The sequence below is a fragment of the Ovis canadensis genome, chromosome 1 (genome assembly GCF_042477335.2).
Source record: "Ovis canadensis isolate MfBH-ARS-UI-01 breed Bighorn chromosome 1, ARS-UI_OviCan_v2, whole genome shotgun sequence".
In the NCBI taxonomy this organism is placed as follows: domain Eukaryota; kingdom Metazoa; phylum Chordata; class Mammalia; order Artiodactyla; family Bovidae; genus Ovis; species Ovis canadensis.
The window spans coordinates 81003053-81026842 of record NC_091245.1 but is presented as its reverse complement, the minus strand read 5'-3'; the positions used below and the strand labels follow the sequence as shown (position 1 = coordinate 81026842).

The 23790-nt window shown below is 35.7% G+C and overlaps 1 protein-coding gene across 1 annotated transcript in view; it reads left to right on the top strand.

Annotated features, from left to right (window-relative positions):
- COL11A1 (collagen type XI alpha 1 chain) overlaps positions 1 to 23790 on the top strand; it is a 231805-nt gene that overhangs the window by 11556 nt on the left and 196459 nt on the right. The window contains exons 2-3 of the mRNA XM_069599057.1: positions 17863 to 18030; positions 22669 to 22882. Of these exons, the coding sequence (XP_069455158.1) occupies positions 17863 to 18030; positions 22669 to 22882 (382 nt within the window). The remainder of the gene's footprint in view (positions 1 to 17862; positions 18031 to 22668; positions 22883 to 23790) is intronic.

Here is a 23790-nt window from a genome sequence, read left to right as displayed (position 1 = left end):
TACTTTTCAAATATTACACTTTCAACTGGTGTTTCTTCTTCTGTTACCATTCTCAAAGTTGTGACTTTATTTCTGCTTTGAATTTTCAGTATATAATGCTTTTTATGATATGAGAAAGTTCAGGATTAAAGTTGTTTAATAATTGAGAAAATTAAATGATCCCCTTCTTTGTGCAGTCACTGTGTTAGGTGTCAGGACTACAAAGATGGTAATTCAGGCTCCATTCTCATGGAGTATGTGTGTTACCAGCAGAGTGCTAGAGTGGAGGGTATGGGCAGCAACCATGTAACACAAGACCATAAAGGTGGACTTTCCTGCATAGAATGGAGTGATATGACTAATTTAAAGATATAGAGAGGCTGCCAAGTTGACATGGTCAGCGCATACTCTCATATCTGTACATGACTGCTGCTGCTGCTGCTAAGTCGCTTCAGTTGTGTCCGACTCTGTGCAACCCCATAGACGGCAGCCCACCAGGCTCCAGTGTCTCTGGGATTCTCCAGGCAAGAGTACTGGAGTGGGTTGCCATTTCCTTCTCCAATGCATGAAAGTGAAAAGTGAAAGTAAAATCACTCAGTCATGTCCAACTCTGAGTGACCCCATGGACTGCAGCCTACCAGGCTCCTCTGTCCATGGGATTTTCCAGGCAAGAGTACTGGAGTGCGGTGCCATTGCCTTCTCCGTGTACATGACTAGGTGGTTCCAATTGATTGCAACCATTGGATTCTCTGACAAATAACCAGGGAAGTAGAGCAGTGCAGCTTTTTTCTGGGTTATTTAATCCACTGTAAAGTGACTTGACATTCTCAATGATAATTAGTACAGTTGAGTCACAGTTGATATGGAGTTATAGTCATGATGAAGTTGAAAAATGAATGAATAAATAATCTTCCTATTTTATAAAGGAGTATGATAAACAACCATGTACGCATTTATAAAGTCTGTTATAAGACAAAGTAGTGTAATATTTTTAAACCTTACAAAATGGTTGTTCTTGTTACTAACCAAATTATAGCATGTTTTAGAACATAAAGTGTAAATAGTGATTTTTGTTTCTGAAGATTAATATGTTGGACCAAAACCTCTGTTTTATTTTGTTGGGAATAAGTAACTTATTATAAGCATTTTTAACTTATAATGATTTCTTTCATGGAAAGTTATATCAAATAGAGTTTAAAAAATATATCATTGATTTATTTATAGTTTAAAATAACATTGATAGTCTGTCAACTCCCAAAGTTTTATTGTTACTACTCTAGACCTTGCCCCTGAATTTCCCTTAAACTTCAGATTCCTAAACTCATTGAACTGCCTATCCAGCTGTTTCCAGTGGCATTTACTAAGTCATCTCAAAATTAGCACGTCTAAAACTGAATTGCAGAACTCCAGTCCTAAAGTCCATTCATCACAGTCTTCCCTGTCTCAGTTAATGGCAATACAATCAATCATGATGTTTGAATTAAAAACGTTGGTGTCATCTTTGACTCCTTTTCTCTTATACTCCACTCTGGTCTGCTATCTTCAGAATATGTCCATAATATCACAAAGTACTTTATCTCTCAGCCCAAGAAAACAGTATCAACAAAATTTTACATCTAGAAGATTGCAATTGCTCCTTCTCTGCAGTCTAATTCTACTCCAGTGCCCCTAGAGTCTGTTAACATAGCAGTCACAGTCTTCTGAAAAATTAGTTAGCTGATGTTCTTTCTCTCTCTTTAACTTTCAGCGGTTTTCCATTTCATTTGCAATTAAATCTAAACTCCTTGAATATCCCACATGACCTATACAAGCTGCCTTCAACATTCCCTCATTGTAACTTCTCTGACCTCATCTCTTATATCCCTGTATTTCCTTGGCTGGAGGCATATTTATCTCCTTGCATTTCCTTCAGTATCTTACGTCTTTCATCAGCTCCTACTTCATGTTCTTTGCACTTACTAGTCCTTTTGCTTACAATGCCACTGCATAAAAATATTAAGGTAGAGGAAGAACTTATGCCTTTTCCGAATTTACTCAAACCTTATCTTATTGAGGCTTTTCCTGTCTTACATGTACTAAAATCCATATCACCGTAACCTTTCTTATATTCATTCACTGATTTATTTTTCTCCTTTATTGTTGTTCAGTCGCCCAGTTGTGCCTGACTCTTTGAGATCCCATGGACTGCAGCATACCAGGCCTCCCTGTCCCTCACCATCTCCCGAAGTTTGCCCAAGTTCATGTCCATTGTATCAGTGATGCCATCCAGCCATCTCATCCTCTGATGCCCTCCTCTTTTGCCCTCAATCTTTCCCAGCACCAGGAACTTTTCCAGTGAGTTGGCTGTTTGCATCAGATGACCAAAATACTGGAGCTTCGGCTTCAGCATCAGTTCTTCCATTGAGTATTCAGGGTTGATTTCCCTTAAAATTCACAAGTTTGATCTTCTTGCTGTCTGAAAAGAACTTTCAGAAGTCTTGCCCAGCACTACATTTCAAAGGCATTAATTCTTTGGTGTTCTGTCTTCTTTATGATCCAGCTGTCAAAACTGTATGTGACACTGGGAAGACTATAATCTTCACGATACAGAGCTTTGTCGGCAGAATAGTGTCTCTGCTTTTCAATACACTGTATAGTTTGTCATAGGTTTCCTGTCTAGAAGCAATTGTCTTCAGAGTTCATGGCTGCAGTCACCATCTGCAGTGATATTAAAGCCCAAGAAGAGGAAATCTGTCACTGCTTCCACCTTTTCCCCTTCTATTTGCCATGAAGTCATGGGGTCAGATGCCATGATCATAGTTTTTTTTTTAATATTTAGTTTTAAGTCGGCTTTTTCACTTTCCTCCTTCACCCTCATTAAGAGGCTCTTTATTTCCTCTTCGCTTTCTGCCATTAGAGTGATATCATCTGCATATCTGAGTCTGTTGATGTTTGTTCGGTCTATCTTGATACTGGCTTGTAATTCATCCAGCCCGGCATGTCTCATGACAAACAGCGTAACAGCACACAACCCTGTTGTACTCCATTCTCAATCTTGAACCAATCAGTTGTTCCATATAGGGTTCTAACCATTGCTTCTTGACCCACATACAGGTTTCTCAGGGGGAAGATAAGAGGGTCCGGTATTCCCGTCTCTTTAACAGCTTTCCACAGTTGGTTTGTTTTTTTTTTTTTTTTTTTAATGATCCACACAGTCAAGGGTTTTAGAGTAGTCAGTGAAACAGAGGCAAATGTTTTTTTCTGGAATTCCCTTTCTTTCTGTGTGATTCAGTAAATGCTCGCAATTTGATCTCTGGTTCCTCTTCCTTTTCTAAACCCAGCTTGGACACTGGAAATTCTTGGTTTGCATAATTCTGAAGCCTACCGTGCAAGATTTTAAGCATGACCTTACTAGCATGGGAGATAAGTGCAATTGTCTGATGGTTAACGCATTCTTTAGTACTACCCTTCTCGGGAATTGGGACGAGGACTGACCTTTTCCAGTTCTGTGGCCACTACTGGATCTTCCAAATTTGCTGACATATTGAATGCAACACTTTGATGCCATCATCCTTTAGGATTTTGAATAGCTCTATTGGAATTCCATTTCATCTACTAGCTTTATTAACAGCAGTGCTTCCTAAGACCAACTTGACTTTGCACCCCAGAATGTCTGGCTCTGGGTGACTACACCATTGTAGTAACATGGTTCATTGAGATCTTTTTTGTACAGTTCAGTGTATTCTTTCCATCTCCTCTTGATCTCTTCAATGTCTCCTAGGTCTCTACCATTTTTGTTCTTTATTGTTCCTTGGGCAAAATGTTCACTTGATATTTCCAATTTTCCTAAAGTGATCTTTAGTCTTTCCCCTTCTGTTGTTTTCTTCTAGTTTTATTCACTGTTCATTGAAGAGGTCCTTCTTGTCTCTTTGTGCTTTTCTTTGGAGCTCAGTATTTAGTTGGATGTATCTTTCCCTTTCTCTGTTGCTTTTCACTTCTTTCTTCAGCCACTTGTGAAGCCTCCTCAGAAAACCACTTTGCCTTCTTTTCTTTTTCTTTGCAATGGTTTTGTTCACTGCCTCCAGTACAATATTACAGACTTCCGTCCATAGTTCTTCAGGCACACTGTTAACTAGATCTAATCCCTTGATTATATTCATTACTTCCACTGCATATTCACAGGGGATTTGATTTAAGTTGTACCTGGCTGGCCTAGTGGTTTTCCTTACTTTCTTTAGTTTAAGCCTGAATTTTTTTATGAGATGCCGATGATCTGAGCCACAGTCAGTTCTAGGTCTTGATTTTACTGACTGTATACAGCTTCTCCTTTTTTGGCTACATAGAATGTAATCAATTTGATTTTGGTATTGACTGTTTGGCGATGTTCGTGTATAAAGTCTTCTCTTGTGTTGTCAAAAAAGGATACCCGCTATCACCAATGGATTCTCTTGGCAGAATTCAGTTATCCTTTGCCCTGCTTCATTTTGTTTTCCCAAGGCCAAACTTGCCTGTTACTCCAGGTATATCTTGATTTCATACTTTCGCATTCTAATCCCCAGTGATGAATAGAACATCATTTTTTGGGTGTGTTAGTTCTAGGAGGTCTAGTTCTTCACAGAACTGATCAACTTCAGCTTCTTCAGCATTGGTGGTAGAGTCATAGGCCTGGATTACTGTGATGTTGAGTAATTTTCCTTGGAAGCAAACTAAGATCATCTGTCATTTTTGAGGTTGCACCCAAGTACCACATTTTGGACTCTTTGTTGATTATGAGAGCTACTCCCTTTCTTCTATGGAATTCTTGCCCACAGTAGTAGATATTTAATGGTCATCTGAATTAAATTTGCCCATTCTCTGTTTTAGTTCACTGATTGCTAAGATGTCGATGTTTATTCTTACCACCTCCTGCTTGACCATGTCCAGTTTACCTTGATTCATGGACCTAACATTCCAGGTTTCTATGCAATACTGTTCTTTGCAGCATTGGATTTTACTTTCATCACTAGAAACATCCACAACTGAGTGTCACTTCTGCTTTGGCCCAGTTGCTTCATTTTTTCTGGGGCTATTAGTAATTCTCCTCCACTTTTCCCCAGTAGCATATTGGACTCCTTCCAACCTGGGGGACTCATCTTTCAGTGTCATAACTTTTTGTCCTTTTATACAGTTTATGAGGTTCCTATGGCAAGTATGGGGTGGTTTTTATTCCGTCTTCCAGTGGATCATGTTTTGTCAGAACTCTGTGGTATGACTTGTCCATCTTGGGTGGCCATACACAGCATGGCTTATTGAGTTTTGCAAGCCCTTTTGCCATGTCAAGGCAGTGATCCATGAAGGGGATTTTTCTCCTTAGTTCTCCTCAAATATTTGTCATTTATAAAAAAGTAATGACATTTAAATTAAGGGTTGAGATTTTATTTTAAGGCTTTATATAAAATGTAGAAGTAGATAACTTTGCAGTACAAATATTATTTGGACAGCTTCTAGGCCATATTTATCCAAATAATTCCCATGTTTTTCACTTCATTTTACCTGTTTAGATATAGTCAATATAGCAATCAAATTCCACTTAGTAGAACATTTTACTTATTGGCTAGATACTGTGCACATTGATCTAGTTGTCCTGAGAGTTGTAGTTGTGTAGTAATTGTAATGGGGGTTTGTGCTTTGTTTTACTGGTTTAACAGAGCAATGATGCAGGACTTGTAGTTACCTAGAAAGTAGCAGAGAGATGTTTCCCACTGAAGACCTAGAAAGTAATTACAGAGTAGGAATTATCAAGAAAATGTAAATATATGTTGCTATTCAAGTCAAATTTAATTCTTGTTCCTGTGTGTGCTAAGTTGCTTCAGTCGTGTCCAACTCTATGTGACCCTGTGGACCACCAGGCTCCTCTGTCCCTGGGATTCTTCAGGCAAGAATACTGGAGTGGGATGCTATGCTCTCCTCCAGGGGATCTTCCCAATCCAGGAATCAAAATGGCGTCCCTTATGTCTCTTGCATTGGCAAACAGGTTCTTTACTACTAGGAAGCCCATTTATTGTTCCTAATCAACATTACATCTGGGATTCTGTATTTTATGGATTTCTCTTAACCACTAAATAAGACAGAATTAGAATAAATCGTGACCAGTGGGACATGAATGCAATCAATTTTGATGGGAGTCATATTTTTCCATTAGTTCTACTCAGAATACTTTATTATATATATTTTTCTCTGACCTTTCCAGTTTTGAATTTTACTCTGTAGCTGATTAAAAAAAAAAAACAAACTAGTATTTTCACGAAATGTAAGAAAGTACATTTACATTTGATCATTGAGTTCTTATCTTCTGAAATGGGGGTACCAATAAGTTTGTTAGGTGTTTGATTTGAAAAAATTAAATTAATTATAAAATTCCTAAAACTCTAGGCTCCTATTTTATATTGTCTTTGTCTACGTCATCCTCGATTTGATGCTATTCTTTCTTTGAATATCAAATGCTTGTTTTTTCTGAGAAGCATAAGACACTGGTTCTACAAAACTTGAGTCTTGAGATGTTTGTATTTCATTCATTCTTTTTTTTTTCCCCATAGGGAAATATATTCTGTAATCATAGGCTTAAATGGCAAAACATTTAAGTTTATTATAGAACTCATGTTTCTATAATACAAATATACAAACCTAGGTATGTTTCCCATACCCAGGAATACTTAATGTAAACTACACAACTATAATCTTATATACTTACAATTTACTAATGTATTCAAGCCTTCTGTTTCTCCCATTTGCACTTTTTAAATTTTTTCAGAACACAATGATTCGATTTCATAATATAGACAAAAAGTCTGGTAGTTTAAGCCAAAAAGAATAGTGTAGAGACCTGAAGCATGTATATGATTTATATTCACTTTATTTTTGCCATGCTATGTCACTTCAGTCATCTCCGACTCTTTGTGACACTCCCCCCACAATCCTGGCTCCATGGACTATAGCCCGCCAGGTTCCTCTGTCCATGGGATTCTCCAGGCAAGAATAATGGATTGGGTTGCCATTCCCTCCTCCAGGGAATCTTCCTGATGCAGGGATTGAACCCTTATCTCTTTTTCTCCTGCATTGGCAGGTGAGTTCTTTACCACTAGTGCCACCTGGAAAGCCTACTTGTGCCATATAGGCATTTAAAGATAAACTTTCATACCTTTTTAAATATAGAAGAATCTAGGTTGCTATGATTTGTTTTCTAATACTTCATGTTAGTTTATAATACAGGATAGGTATGTGGCATGTGTGGGTTTGAAATAAATGAAGTAATAGCATCAGAGGTCAGACACTAAAATACTAGTTTTTAAAAATCTTTTAATAACACATTAGGGTTAAATCTAGAGTTATATTAATGTCTATGTGATACAATGACAAAATTATTGAAAAGGAAACAATTTCAATGATATCAGTGCTTTAATGTTAAGTTGTGTTGCAGGGTGGTAATGGGACAATGAACTTGACAGCTTAAGCCTCCTGGGGTTGTATGTCCCTAGAATAACAAAGGAATATGCTGGAGAGATTACTAAGCATTGCATACTGTTCATGGATGATATCCAATGGATCTTTAGAGATTAAAAAAAAAAAACACTAAAAAGCTAAAAAAACAGTTTTAGAGATAAAAAGTGTTCAGTATTATACTCAACTGTTAAGAGATTTCCCAAGGTAGTCAGAGGAAATGAATAAGAAGAATCAAGTGAGTTATAGACCTGCAGATACACTGGTGGCACTTGATGGGACTATTGGATGTTCAGACAAAATAGTGTTTTTAGGTATGCTTTTTATCGAGTACTTGGACACTATTCTCCAGGAGTTTAAAATTCCATTTCTCATTTAATTATCAGAATTTGGTTAAGTTGAAGAAACTAAGTCTAAGAAGGGTAAGCAGCTTATCCAAAGTTACACAAATAATACATATCAAACTTGGGTTGGAAGTTGGGCTATCCCAACTGCAGGAATTGTTATTAACTGTTGTCCATTCACTTGTTGTATCTTACATTTTAGATTCTTTATAAGGGCTTTTATGATTTTGAAAACATCAACAGGATGTTGGTAATAGTTAAATTATAATGAATAGTCACTTCTCTCTTATTTTTATCTTTGCCAGTCCTGCCTCCTACTACCACATAAACAAAATAGCTCTTCTGTTGTTTAATTTTTTTTAATAGAGCATCAAAGCATTTCATGATTGGGTGGTAGACGGCTGATATCACTTTCTATCTCTTATTTTATTTTTGTTTCCTCTATAAGGATATGCTTCATTTCTGGCCTGTGATGTGAGGTATAAGGTGAGAATAAGTGACTCTGTAGGGTGGGGAAAGCATCTAGTATTCTTTAGTAAGATTACTTCACACCTGTGTTCTTGACATACCTTAATCAAATGGAAACAGCGAGATTTGTCAAGCTCTTCAAGATGCTGATAGTAAAGGCCATTTTCAACCCTCTTCTTGTTTCTTCTGAGACTGATGAGAAAGAAACTTCAACTCTGGGGCAGAATGTGACTGCTCATTTACTCATTCATTTCTTAACCATATTTCTATTTTTTACTTACCATGCATCAGGTACTATGTTATTTATGAATATTACAGTGAACACCCATAGTGATGATGTTTGCTGTCAGGGGATTTATGATCTACTGGGAGTCAGATATTAACCAACAAATTACAACTTTAGCAAAAAGAGAGAAATTAGGTGGCAATCAAGACCACCTAATTAAGGAAATCAAAGCCATAATTTAGACATATGCTGTGACTGAGTGCACACAGCCTAGAGTGAAAATAAATATTTATGCGAAAGAACAAAAGAGTGTGGAGCTATCCAAGGGAACTTGGGATCCTATGAAAGGGTCATATAACCCAGCCTAAGGGTAGATAAGAAACGATTTCCTGAAGAAAATCATGTTTAGGTTGATATCAAAAAATTGATTAGGTCTAAGTTCACTGCCCAGCTACACATTAGATTCATTTGGGAAACTTTAAAACATATAAATGCCTGGGCACCCTCCCCACTCCCCACTCCATCATTCTAGATGTTAGTTCTGGAGTTGGACCCATACATCTATATGTTCTAAAAACTCTCCAGGAAATTCTACAGATAGGGTTGAAAAAGAAAAAAAAAAAAAACAAAGCTTAACTATACTTAGTCAATTAATGAAAGATTGAAAAAAGAATCTTCAACAAACAGAGTATAGCAAATTTTAGAAACTTGAGAGACGTTTATTTCAGCCAGAGCATAAAATGTGGGGTTGAGGAAGCAGGTAGGAATTAGTGTAGATGTCTCACTTGGAGTTTGTGGCTGTGCATTTTCATGGTGGTGATGTGATTTTTCTCAAAAAGTCCTCAGAAGCCAAGATACCCCCCCAGGAGACTTTGAACACCTAAATTTATTCAGTGTTGATGTCTTGTCAGGACAAGAAGAGTTCCATTTTTTTGAACTCTGTGCTGTCTTGTATCTGTGCTGTCATATTTGATATTTCTATTGCTTCCTCTTCATTGATGAATCTATTCAAGACTCGGCTTAAAAGGATCACGTGGCAGATATCTTAGCTTTTGAAGACCACCCAGTGTCTATCAGCTACAAAGCTCTATCCTTGTAGTGCAAAAGCAGTTACAGACAATAAATTAATGAATAGCTGCAGCTGTATGTACAATATAAACCTTACTTATGGACACACATTTAAATTTCATGTAATTTTCATGTGTCATAAAATTTTAAGCTTCTTTTATTTTCAACCATCTAAAAGCATTCTTCACATACCAGAGAAAAATAGGCAACAAGGAGGTCTTAATACAGAAGCATACTTTTCCTAGTATTATTTCAACTATCAAGTCAGTTCTCACAAAAACTGTTTCAGGTAGATATTTGTATTATTCTAATTTGACAGATGTTGAACCTGAGGTACAAAGCAGCAAAGTAATATGTCCAAATAAAACAGATGCTAAGTGCTGGAGGTGGGATTCAAACCAGCCCGGTGCTCCAACACTGCAGTGCTGCTATGGACTACTTACTGCTCAAGGGAGTATGTGAAAAAAAAAAAGGAGGGATTAGAGACTAAACAGTCAAAGCATTTGTATGACCTTAGAACTGTAATCTGAGCAGACACTGGAGGCACCAAGGAGGAAGGAATAAAGACCTGAGATAGTCTAATGGGCGAGTGGAGGTGTTAAAGAGATCAACAGAACACAAGAGGTAAGACATACTAGGCCCTCACAAATTTTTGTTTCAAGACAAGGAAGCCCTTTGGGCTTCAGAGGAAGTTGCTTCTATATGTTTCACCTTAGTGTGTTTTATATTATATAATATTTTATATAGTATATGGGTGTTTGTGTGTGTGTATGTATGTATACTTGTTCTCTTCTAGTTTTGGAAAAGGGCAGGCAAGTAAGTAACAGGCAAGTGTGTGTGTCCTCTGTTGCTCAGTCATGTCAGATCCTGTGGACTGTAGTCTACCAGGCTCCTCTGTCCATGGGATTCTCCAGGCAAGAATACTGGAGTAGGTTGCAATTTCCTTTTCCAGGGGAATCTTCCCAATCCAGGGATCAAACTTGGGTCTCTTAGATCTCCTGCATTGGCAGGCAGATTTTTTTTACCACTAGTGCCACCTGGGAAACCCAGTAGGCAAATCAGTTCAGTTCAGTCACTCAGTCATGTGTGACTTGTTGCAACTCCATGAACCGTAGCACGCCAGGCCTCTCTGTCCATCTCCAATTCCCAGAGTCCACCCAAACCCTGTCCATTGAGTTGGTGATGCCATCCAACCATCTCATTCTCTGTCGTCCCCTTCTCCTCCTCTGTCGTCCCCTTCTCCTCCTGCACTCAATCATTCCCAGCATCAGGGTCTTTTCCAATGAGTCAGCTTTGCACATCAGGTGGCCAAAGTATTGAAGTTTTAGCTTCAACATCAGTCCTTCCAATGAACACCCAGGACTGATCTCCTTTAGGATGGACTAGCTGGATGTCCTTACAGTCCAAGGGACTCTCAAGAGTCTTTTCCAACACCACAGTTCAAAAGCATCAATTCTTCGTCACTCAGCTTTCTTTATAGTCCAACTCTCACATCATACATGACCACTGGAAAAACCATAGCCTTGACTAGATGGACCTTTGTTGGCAATGTCTCTGCTTATGAATATGCTGTCTAGGTTGGTCATAACTTTCCTTACAAGGAGTAAGCGTCTTTTAATTTCATGGCTGCAATCACCATCTGAAGTGATTTTGGAACCCCTAAAAATAAAGTCTGACACTGTTTCCCCATCTATTTGCCATGAAGTGAGGGGACTGGATGCCATGATCTTAGCTTACTGAATGTTGAGCTTTAAGCCAACTTTTTCACTCTCCTCTTTTACTTTCATCAAGAGGCTCTTTAGCTCCTCTTCACTTTCTGCCATAAGGGTGGTGTCATCTGCATACCTGAGGTTATTGATATTTCTCCCAGCAATCTTGATTCCAGCTTGTGCTTCCTCCAGATATATAAGTGTAGGCAAATAATTAAAACCAAGTGTAGAAAGTACTACGATAGAGGTACATCTAACTCAACTAGAGAATGCCTTTGGGAAAAAGCTGCACATCAGTTATATACTAATTTTTCCTTAGAATAGGATTTAGAAAAGCTCAAAGACTGGAGAAAAAATGTAGTGAATAGTCTGTGAAGTCTGAGTTCAGTATGGGGAGAAATCTGAGTGAGAAAGGCATTAAGGGGGAATGAGATAAAAGGTGGAGATGCAGTAGCATCAGACTGGAAGAGTAAGGGGTGTGTCCACATTGTTAAGATTTTATATTCAAGGTTTGTGCAAACCACCTGGAAGTTGGTGGGGTTCTCTGAAGCAATTTAAGCACAGTGACTTGCATGGGAATTTTGGAAGCTCACTCAAGCTGTGCTATGCAGATAGATGATACAAGTCATTGAAACAGGTTAAGTGACTATTGTAGTAATGCACTGGGTCTGCTATCTTATTTTCTCATTTAATAAAGAAAAAAGTGTACACTAAAAAAAACAGGAAAAATATTATTGAACAAAGTATCATGCTGATTGGGTACATACGAAATACTAATCATGATCTGCGCCATGAGAATTGGTGAAATAGAAACAATTAAAATATTAGGGACAGTTAAGAATTTCTTTGAACATTGAAATCATAATTTTTTTAGATGTATCAAGTTAAGCTATAATAAACTACTGCTTTTAATCTTTAAACATTTGAAGTTCAGTTAATAAAATGTGGACTCTTTTCTCCCATCTATGCATGTGTATATATATATAAGTCCATAGAACCTATGTTATGAGAATTTGTTAAATGCTATAATTGTGGTATAAAATGAGGCAAATAAGTGTCTTAATTTATTACTTAGTTTACTTCAGAGGAAACATCTTTAAGACCTGATTAACTGAATTTTTGGAGAAGGAAATGGCAACCCACTCCAGTACTCTTGCCTGAAAATTCCCATGAACAGAGAAGCCTGGTAGGCTACAGTCCATGGGGTCGCAAAGAGTCAGACACGACTGAGCAAGTTCACTTTCAACTGAATTTTACATTTTTGTAACTTTATATGACTTTTTAGGAAAAATTATTTACAATCTTTATTATATATCCCTATTTTTAGAGTGAATTATTATTTCATATCGTATGTCTCTACATAGAAGCCTATTTAAGCTTGAAAAATGGAGCCCTTAGATAGAATCCTGTAGAGGGAGGGTGTTTTATCATATTGCTTTCAAAGTAGGAGCTAACAAATGTGACAAAATCTGTGCTGTTGGAAAAGGTCATCCTGTTAAGAGATAGTTTGGAGGAAAGGAGATTTGTGGTCTATTTTATGTATTATTTACTGATGTGCAGGTGAGACTGTGACTGTGAGGCTGCACCCTTTTCTTCAGGAAAGAATTGCAGCCTTCATAGCTGTGTTCATGTCAATCCTGAAGTCTTTACCCTATTGGCATGTACTTTTGCTAATGGCTTTAGTGCAAGAAGATAAGATAAAATAAGCAGATAAGATGCTGTGCTCTTAGAAACAGTTTCCTTCAGAGTAATTTATACCCTGAAGCATGAACTGCATTTAATTTAAATCTAATATAAACCTTAGGAATCAATGGACCGGCTCAAGATGATTTTAATATATTTATGTTTTAAGTTTCTTTTCACAGTATGCTTGTTTATGGGCTATAGCAGAGAGTGGAATGAACCTATGTTTGATTTTGCACAAACACCTTAATTTGTGTTCTGGTTCTAAGTTCCTTCATCTGCATAGTAGGGATAAGAACACATGGCCTGCAAAATTTGTGAGGGTTAATTAACCTAGGAAGAGTTTAATCCAGTTACTGTCCCATGTTAGGTTCTTTGGACATGGAAGCTAATATAGTTATTATTTTCTCATTTTTATGGTAAGAGAAAAGAAGAATGTAAAAATAGTCAGGTATTGTACTGGCCTTAAAGAATGCCCATTTATAGCAGAACTTAGCCAAAATTGTTATTGGATGTTATTCTTTTAAATATTCCAAGGCTGAATTAAAGAGGGCTATATTTGATCCTTCAATATTCTGATTTTCATTGTATTTTTCTTCTTTTTAAAAATTTGGAACAATGTGCACTCTACTGGTTAATGTGTTCTCTACTGGTTCATGTGTTATTTTCATTCAAAAGCTTGATGAAATAGGTGGTCGTTATTATTAAAGGGAAGGACATTTCTTATAACATAAAAGACAAATTATATAAAGCTTCATTCAACATGATTGTGCATATAGAAGTTAATATCCCCAAAACTTAATTAACTAAGAAAATGACCAAATGCACATCTCTCATGCACTCATTCAGTCATCCATTCATACATTCTATAACTGACACTAGTTAATGCTAAAAATGTTAATTGAAATTGTAATTTTCAAAGAGCACCACTGTGTTGCAGGTCACTCTCTACTTTGTGTAGTGTGATAAATCATGGTGATGTTATTAACTGGTTTGCAAGCAGTCCCATTTTCATTTTAAGTCCTCCCCAAACAGTGTACTTATAAAATCCAGTGTATTTGAAATTTGATAACAATTTATTTTTTTTAACAACTGAAACTTTTCACATGAGTAATATTGGTCTCACTTTCAACCAAATGTGATCTCTTTTCCTTCTGAATGAAAGAATACTGAGTGCATCTCTATAGAACAATAGATACTACCTCCCACATAATTATTGGGGCATGTTTAGTGCTTCCTTAAGTAGAATCTAAATATTTGTAGTCTAATTAATTAAATAAAATCTATATACTTGCAGCCTCAGACATGCTCAGTGATAGATTGGCCAAATATAGCCTTATATGAATAGTTTTATTTTTGATTATTTATTATTATTATTTATTTTGATTATTTTTGATTAAACATAGAAAGTCAATGAATATGAGTATATTGAGTAATATGGATTCCCAGGTCTGTTTTTATAACAATGTTTACACCACCTGAATCATGTTTTGATGAGTCTAAAAAATCATTTGTCCTTTTATATCTGGTTTATTTCATGCAGTATTGTGTTTCAAAGGTCCCATGTGGTAGCATGTATTAGAACTTCATTCCTTTTCTGGTTGAATCACATTCTATTATATGTATATATCACATTTTGTGAATCTATCCACATATTAATGGAATCTTGGTTTGTTTTCACTTTTTCATTATTGTGAATAATGTTGCAATGAACATTCACATACAGATGTCTTTTTTAAATTCCGACTTTCAATTCACTTAAGTATATACCTAAGAATGGCATTGTTTGGTCATGGGATACTTCTATGTTTAGTATTTTTAGAGATATTATATGGGGCCAATTATTTGAAATTTCTAGAATAGCAAAGTTCATAGAAATGGAGAGTAAATTATCAGTAACCAGTGCCTGGGCCTAGGAGAGGAATAGAGACTTATTGCTTAATGGTTAAACAGCTTCAGTTTGGGCTAAAGAAGTTTTGGAAATAGTATTGATGATTGCATAACATTGTGAATTTAATTATGCTATTAAATTGTACACTTTAAAATGGTTAAAATGGCAAAAATTTATGTTGTACATATTTTACAACAATTTAAAGAATGAATAGTAAATGAAGTTGTTTATTCACTGTTGTATCCAGCTCTTTTGTGACCCCATGGACTGTAGCCCACCAGGCTCCTCTGTCCATGCTATTTCCTAATCAAGAATACTGGAATGAGTTGCCATTTCCTTCTCCGGAGAATCTCCCCAACCAGGGATCAAACCCAAGTCTCCTGCATTGATAGGCTGATTCTTTACCATTGAGCCATCAGGGAACATTAGTATAAATACAATATAGCACGGTTCAGTTCAGTTCAGTCACTCAGTCATGTCTGACTTTTCACGACCCCATGAACCGCAGCATGCCAGGCCTTCCTGTCCATCACCAACTCCCGGAGTTCACCCAAACTCATGTCCATTGAGTCAGTGATGCCATCCAGTCATCTCATCCTCTGTTGTCTCCTTCTCCTGTGCTCAATCTTTCCCAGCATCAGGGTCTTTTCCAATGAGTCAGCTCTTCTCATCAGGTGGCCAAAATATTGCAGTTTCAGCTTCAACATCAGTCCTTCTAATGAACACCCAGGACTGATCTCCTTTAGGATGGACTAGTTGGATCTCCTTGCAGTCCAAGGGACTCTCAAGAGTCTTCTCCAACACCACAGTTCAAAAGCATCAATTATTCAGTGCTCATCTTTCTTTATAGTCCAACTCTCACATCCATACATGACCATTGGAGAAACCATAACCTTAACTAGACGGACCTTTGTTGGCAAAGTAATGTCTCTGCTTTTGAATATCCTGTCTAGGTTGGTCATAACTTTCCTTCCAAGGAGTAAGCGTCGTTTAATTTCATGGCTGCAATCACCATCTGCAATGACTTTGGAGTCCCCCAAAATAAAGTCAGCCACTGTTTCCACTATATCCCCATCTATTTGCTGTGAAGTGATGGGACCTGATGCCATGATCTTCGTTTTCTGAATGTTGAGCTTTAAGCCAACTTTTTCACTCTCCACTTTCACTTTCATCAAGAGACTCTTTAGTTCTTCTTCACTTTCTGCCATAAGGGTGGTGTCATCTGCATATCTGAGGTTATTGATATTTGTCCCAGCAATCTTGATTCTAGCTTCTGCTTCCTGCAGCCCAGCGTTTCTCATGATGTACTCTGCATATAAGTTAAATAAGCAGGGTGACAATATACAACCTTGACATACTCCTTTTCCTATTTGGAACCAGTCTGTTCCATGTCCAGTTCTAACTGTTGCTTCCTGACCTGCATACAGGTTTCTCAAGAGGCAGGTCAGGTGGTCTGGTATTCCCATCTCTTTCAGAATTTCCCACAGTTTATAGTGATCCACACAGTCAAAGGCTTTGGCCTAGTCAATAAAGCAGAAATAGATAGATACTTTTCTGAAACCCTCACTTTTTCGATGATCCAGCGGATGTTGGCAATTTGATTTCTGGTTCTTCTGCCTTTTCTAAAACCAGCTTGAACATCTGGAAGTTCACGGTTCATGTATTGCTGAAGCCTGGCTTGGAGAATTTTGAGCATTACTTTACTAACGTGTGAGATGAGTGCAATTGTGCAGTAGTTTGAGCATTCTTTGGCATTGCCTTCCTTTGGGATTGGAATGAAAACTGACCTTTCCCAGTCCTGTGGCCAATGCTGAGTTTTCCAAATTTGCTGATGTATTGTGTGTAGCACTTTCACAGCATCATCTTTTGGGATTTGAAATAGCTCAACTGGAATTCCGTCACCTCCACTAGCTTTGTTCGTAGTGATGCTTCCTAAGGCCCACTTGACTTCATATTCCAGGATGACTGGCTCTAGATGAGTGATCACACCATCATGATTATCTGGGTTGTGAAGATCTTTTTTGTACAGTTCTGTGTATTCTTGCCACGTCTTTTTAATATCTTCTGTTTCTCTTAAGTCCCATACCATTTCTGTCCTTTATTGAACCCATCTTTGCATGAAATTTACCTTTGGTATCTCTAATTTTCTTGAAGAGATCTCTAGTCTTTTCAATTCTATTGTTTTCCTCTATTTCTTTACATTGATCCCTGAGGAAGGCTTTCTTATCTTTCCTTGCTATTCTTTGGAACTCTGCATTCAAATGGGTATCTTTCCTTTTCGCCTTTGCTGTTGGCAATGTACCACAACGAACAGATTTTATACTTTGATTGGGTGAATTGCATGGAATGTGAATTATGGTCCATGAAGCCATTTGAAACATAAAGTTTATCTAAAGGATTACACTTACAAAGGGGAAGTTTAAGGTTAGTAGCAGGAGGTAGCTGAAATGGATTGGATTTGGGAAATTTATGTTTCTGCCAACAAACAGCCTATTCTAGGCACCCTGAGGCTACATAAAAAGGAAAAAAAACAAAAAACAAAAACACCTTAGTATCTCCAGGGACTTTCATAGGAAAACATTCAAAGCAAGGGCATTATATTTTGTTAGGTATTCTTTTAAACAGCTTTTAACTTATCATTGGGCATTCAGTATGGCTTAGGAGCTGCACATTTTACAATGCTTATATATAACATTCATTGTGAATTTGAATCTTTATAATCACTTCTTTAAATTATGAATAGTTGAATATAGTATGTTGATTAGAAATTAATGGGATATGTACAAATGCTGGCTTTTTCAATATGTTTTGCTTTTCCGTAATTTAATTTCTGATTGAGATATTTTGTGTTTGAGAATGTTGCAGTTTATATTTTACCTGTTCCTCCTCTTCTCAGCCCCCCAACTTAGTGTTAAGGAAGCATGGCAGGTGATACATAGATTTGAGAAGTAGGATACAATTTCCTCTGTTTAAAAAATAACTCATTTTTATTAGATTATTTGTTCAATTACTTTTCCCTATTTTTAACGTATTTTTCAGCTGCTCCAGTTGATGTACTAAAAGCTCTAGATTTTCACAATTCTCCAGAGGGAATATCAAAAACAACCGGCTTTTGCACAAACAGAAAGAATTCAAAAGATTCAGATACTGCTTACAGAGTTTCAAAGCAAGCACAACTTAGTGCCCCAACGAAACAATTATTTTCAGGTATGTTCTTTTTATTACTGTGACTACTGCTGCTTTGATAACTATTATTATTCCTTTTTATCATGCTACATAATGCACAATTATGGGGGGATTTTTCATAATGGTTTGAAAAATACTTGGTGAATTTTTTTTTCCTGTCCTTGAAAGCACTAAATGACCTGGTATTAATTGTCTAGAAGTCATGATAATGTAGGGAAAGGGAGTAGTGAATGACAATTTCTGAGTATCATATTTTCTTAGTAAGTACATTATTATGAGTGCTTGCTTGTTATTGGATACATATCCATTGTTTTTCTCTTACATCTTCACTAGGTTGAGTAGCCTGGTTCCTATTTAACAGAAAAAGAAACTGAATTTCACTGAGACTCTGACTTAACCCATATTACAGAAGGTCAATATTTAATGCAGGGTTTGTTTAATTGCCAAGGCCAATATTGTCTTATCAAGTATTCCTTTTTGGTCTTTTTGGATCTTTTCAGAAACAATTTATCCTTTAAATTCTTCATATTATCCTCTACTGTCCTCATGTGAAGGAACTCAAGTTCCCTATTTTTACATAAAACTTCTCTATTGATAGAAAAATTATAAATCAAAGGACTAAAAATTTACAAAGCAAAATAGCATATTTTTCAAGAAAGTACATTTTAAAGTATTTTTGTACATAGATTTATTTTGCTAAATCATTGATTCTTCCAAATATTTCCTGTCTTGAAAAATGCAAATTTGTGGTGGACAAAAAATAACAAAATGCAAATATAAAGATAAAATGCACACTTTTTCCTGACTTAAAATGAAAAATTAAATTCATGAAATATTTTTCAAATCAAATTGAAAGTTGTAAATGGTAAAAATTAAGCTGCTTTTCTCTTTATTTGCACTCTAATGCTGAAATAGGAAAAGGATGGTAATTTTCAAGAGAGAGGCAGAGAGTAAAATAGATTAATGGAAAAGCTTTAGAGGTACTCAAGAAGTTGGTCTATAATTTTTTATATGTGGCTCATCATCTCAGGATCAGTTTTTCTGCCTTCTGGTGTTGTAGTTATTTTGATTAATTTGATTATTTCTGTTGTTTATTCTTGAAAAAAGAGCACAACGTGTACTTCTAGGAGGTCCTTCTATGTCAGTTAACAGAATAATCATTTCCCCCTCTTCTCAAAACATTGTGTCTTAGGTATGTGATTTTAATAATGAATAATTCAGATAGGAAGAGACATCTATATCTCTTTCTGCATGCAAGTGATTATAGGGTTACCTTCCTGGAAGATAGGGTAGCTTCCTGTCAATTAATACAAAAGAGCATTTAATAAAAATTGCCAACAACACTTTCACCATTAAAAAATTGGAGGTGAATATGTGAGTAGTATTCTTTATTAAAATAGTGAAAAATCTTGGGAAATTTATTTGAAATACTTTTCCTTTCATTATGAAAACACAAAGTAACAACTTCTTTGCTAATGAATGAAGTAAGCAGTAGTATTGGAAACTTCAACATTAGGGCTGGGGGAAGTGTTTTCAGATTGTCATTGTAATGTTCTGTTGAGTTAAGGTATATGTCCTCCAAAGTCCCAATTTGAGACCTTAAATTTAAATACCTGAGAACTCTGTTCCTGTGACCTGAATAGATGCTGTAATTTGCAAATTTTACCTGGTCTGTTTAGAACACCTGCTGTGGGACAGACATAGTACTAGAAACGTTGTGTATAGTGAACTTTATGTTCATAACCACCTGGAAAGAAGAATATTTCAACCCAAGTAATGGATTAGGTGTTAGAAATGTGAAATATTTGAATACAGTCACAGAACCCATGGATGACTTAAAGCTGAGAGATAGTTTGGGGGCTCTTTTTAGACAAAAGTGGGCTTTTCCCATTATGCAAAATTACCTTCACACATGATTTTAAAAACTCTACCAACCACTAAGTTACTACAGAAAGAGATTTTATTTAAAGGGAGACATATTCTGCATGGAAATATATGGATCACAAGTTAAAAATTAAACCCAAATAGTAGTTATTGTGCTTTTTTAATATCAAATGTATTCATGGATGCAATATCTATTGATGTTAAAAGCCAATTTAGGGAATCGTTTTTGAATCTGATATACTCTTCTGAGTGATTATTACTCATCTAGGATTTATGTATACACACTTAAAGGTGGTAACATTTTTTTTCCTCTAACAATAATCATTTAATAGAGAGGATACTTTATTCTTAGTTTGTGTTTATACATTTTAAAACATACTAAGTTGCAAAATTACACATTTTTTTCTATATCATATATACTGATCACTACTATTTAGATAAAATTTCACATCTTAAGTGGTTGAATTTGTGTTATTGAACTTACTTTGCAATGAATTATCTCTGATAGACTTAGTTGGTTGAAACAAATTTGATTAGCATCTTATAGGGAGGAATCTAAATAAGTGTCTAGGTTATATTGTGGACATTTTGATATTGAGTCATGATTTTTTAGAATTTATTTTTTAAAGGTCATAAGTTAAAGATTACAATTAAAATATTATTGCTTAATTTTAAATTGAGAAATGCTTCTATAATTGAAAGATTTTACTCATTGCTATAATTAGAATTTGACAATTTTCAAAAGCTGTATTACATACATGGGATGATTAATATTTGCTACAACTTATTAAGTCTTACATGAATATACTATTTCCTGAAATTCCTCTTTTTGTAAATGTGCTTTATTAAATAATTTTTGCAAAAATGAGAAAATATTGTTTTCTCCAACTCATACTATTTTGGCATCATTTTTTTGAATACAGAACGTATTTGAAAATTGAGGTATTCAGGGAAAGAAGTTCTATAATTCTCAACAACATTTTGATTTAATCATTTGAAGAAAAAACTTTGTTATTGAGCTTCCTCAATTTTAGGCTATATTACTTATATTTTTATTTGTAGTAGAAGAAGCTAAAAGATGTTTTTGTTAATTGATGTGTTTTATTATCTTTCCATTCTATATACATGATCATTTTTCTTCTATTGATTTTCATAAATATAAAATTGTATATCTCTGTGGCACAAATCATATCAAACAAAATTCTTACTCTGTGTGTGTGTTTGTGTATGTGTATAAATTGCAATGAAAGCAAGGTTTTTATGATCTATTTGTGATCCAGTGAAGTTTTATTGGTAAATTATTTTAAAGATTAAAATTAAGAATTTTAAGTAGACATTATTTATTTGGAGGCATCTATCTAGATTCTAGAGTATCTAGATTTTAGGTAGATTAGAACCAAATAGGTAACATTAATTGACTTCTTTGTGACATAGTCTAATTTGCTTTCCATAGCATTTTAATTAATTCCATTTCATAATACATCTTCCCACTACATTATTTTAAGTGGCTGCATAGAATTCCACTATATTAATATTTTAAAATTTTATTTAACCAGTCCCAACCACTGCAGGCAATTTTAATGTTTTATTATTATAAATAGTATTCTAATTAATTGACTTGGCATGCTGCGATTCATGGGGTCGCAAAGAGTCGGACATGACTGAGCGACTGAACCGAACTAAACTGAACTGAATATCTTTATGTATAAGTATCCCTCTCACTTCTATAAATTCTTCAAATTAAAACTTAAAGTCTCCTATAGTCTTCTGAATTTGAATTCATGGCATTCATATTTGTAGTATTTCTATTATTTCATACGACCATACATAATCATGTATGTAATAGATGGACTGAATATGGAATTTCTTGGTGCTGGCTTATGTATGCACATATACACCAGTTTTGCATATGTAAAAATTTTAATTTAAATAAGCTCATCCTTCAAATAATAATACCTAGTTTACTTATGTCCCAGAGTAGTAAAAGGATTAAATAAAATATATATGTAAACTTATTTTTGAAAAATAGAACCCAAAAATTTATATGCAGTGTTTTTAGTTAAAAAAAAATACACAATAGTCATTGTTTAAATATCTGAGATATATTGTGGTACTATTTAATTTATATATTTATTTAATAAATGCTTACTAAGAACTTATGTAGATCTGACCCCATGTTGGATATTTGGGATATGATGATGAGAGGGAAAAGAAAAAAAACTAACCCTCCTAAATTTAGAATCAAATTAACCAAATATATAAGAGTTTTGATTTAATGACATAAGCTTTTTATTAGTGAAACTTCATGTGTGATAGAAAAAACTGCTCAGAAAATCTTTAGCTTTTGAAGAGATGACTAAAAGAGTACCATCATATGTTGTGTCCTTACAATGCCTCTTTAAAAAGAGGATAAAGAGCACAGATTAGACAAAGGCAGAAAATACAAAGTGTACACCAGAATTTCATCTTAAGTGTTCTAAAAGTGCTTCTTGTGTGTTTGATATTGAATTGGCACCAAGATCTTGTTTCCTAACTATGCATCCAATTTTACATAATCCTTGTGCTTTACATGAGTGACGGCGAAGTTTGAATACAGCTTCAACAATTATTACAGACAAAGATTAATAGAATCCCTTCCCCACTGGTTTTTAAGTCAGTATCGTTATTACTGTTTGAAATTTGGTTACTGGTTAAGACCATATTGGTAAGCTCAAAAATAATAGGGTGATCCAGGAATAGTTTGGAATTTCTGACTCTTTGGCATTCTGCTTTCAGGGGGAGCTTTTCCAGAAGACTTTTCAATATTATTTACAATAAAACCCAAGAAAGGAATTCAGTCTTTCCTTTTATCTATATATAATGAGCATGGTATTCAGCAAGTTGGTGTTGAGGTTGGGAGATCACCTGTTTTCCTGTATGAAGACCACACTGGAAAACCTGCCCCAGAAGACTATCCCCTTTTTAGAACTGTTAACATTGCAGATGGAAAGTAAGTAACACAATAATCCAATGTTTTAATGGTGTGGAAAGCAGTTCCTTCATTTGGTCATTCAACAAATATTTATAAAGTGTGATGCAGCTTTTCTAGGGAGTGGTGATGCAGAAATGAACAAAACAATAAAATACCTAATCTTACATAGTTTACAATCTGGGTAGACAAGCAGTGAATGATAAAAAATTACTAATGAATAGTTTATCAGATGGTGATAAGTGACAGGGAGAAATATAGCAATGAAAAGACTAGGGGATGATGGTGGGGAGTACAGTTTTAAGGAGTGAGGTCAGGGATAGTCTTACTAAGAAGGTGACATGCAAAGGTGGTAGGATGCATGCCACTGCTAATAATTAAAAGGATAGTATTCCACATGAAGGAAAAACAAATGCACAGCCTCTGATTCTGGCTGTGACTGATTTGGCCTAAGCAACATCAAGGATGCCAGTGTGGCAGGAACAGAGTGAAACGTTGGTTGAGGATGGAGAAGCAGTGGGAGGGCAAATGGTGTAACACTGTGTTGTTGTTTGGTCAGTAAGTCCTATCTGACTCTTTTGCAGCCCCATGTAGATGGCCAGGCTCCTCTGTCCATGGGATTTCCCAGACAAGAACACTGGAGTGGGTTGCCATTTTCTTCTTTAGGGGATCTTAAGAGTCGGACACGACTGAGCGACTTTACTCACTCACTCTGACCCAGGGATGAAACCCACATCTCCTGCATTGGCAGGAGGATTCTTTTTTAATGAGCCACCAGGGAAGTCCATAATACATTGGATTATAGGTGATTGTAAACATTTTGGATTTTATTGCGGGTAAATATGAAGTCACTGTAGACGTTTTGAGCTAAAGAATGATCTAATTTGACTTCCTTAGATGGAGCTAGCGGTAAAGAACCCGTCTGCCAA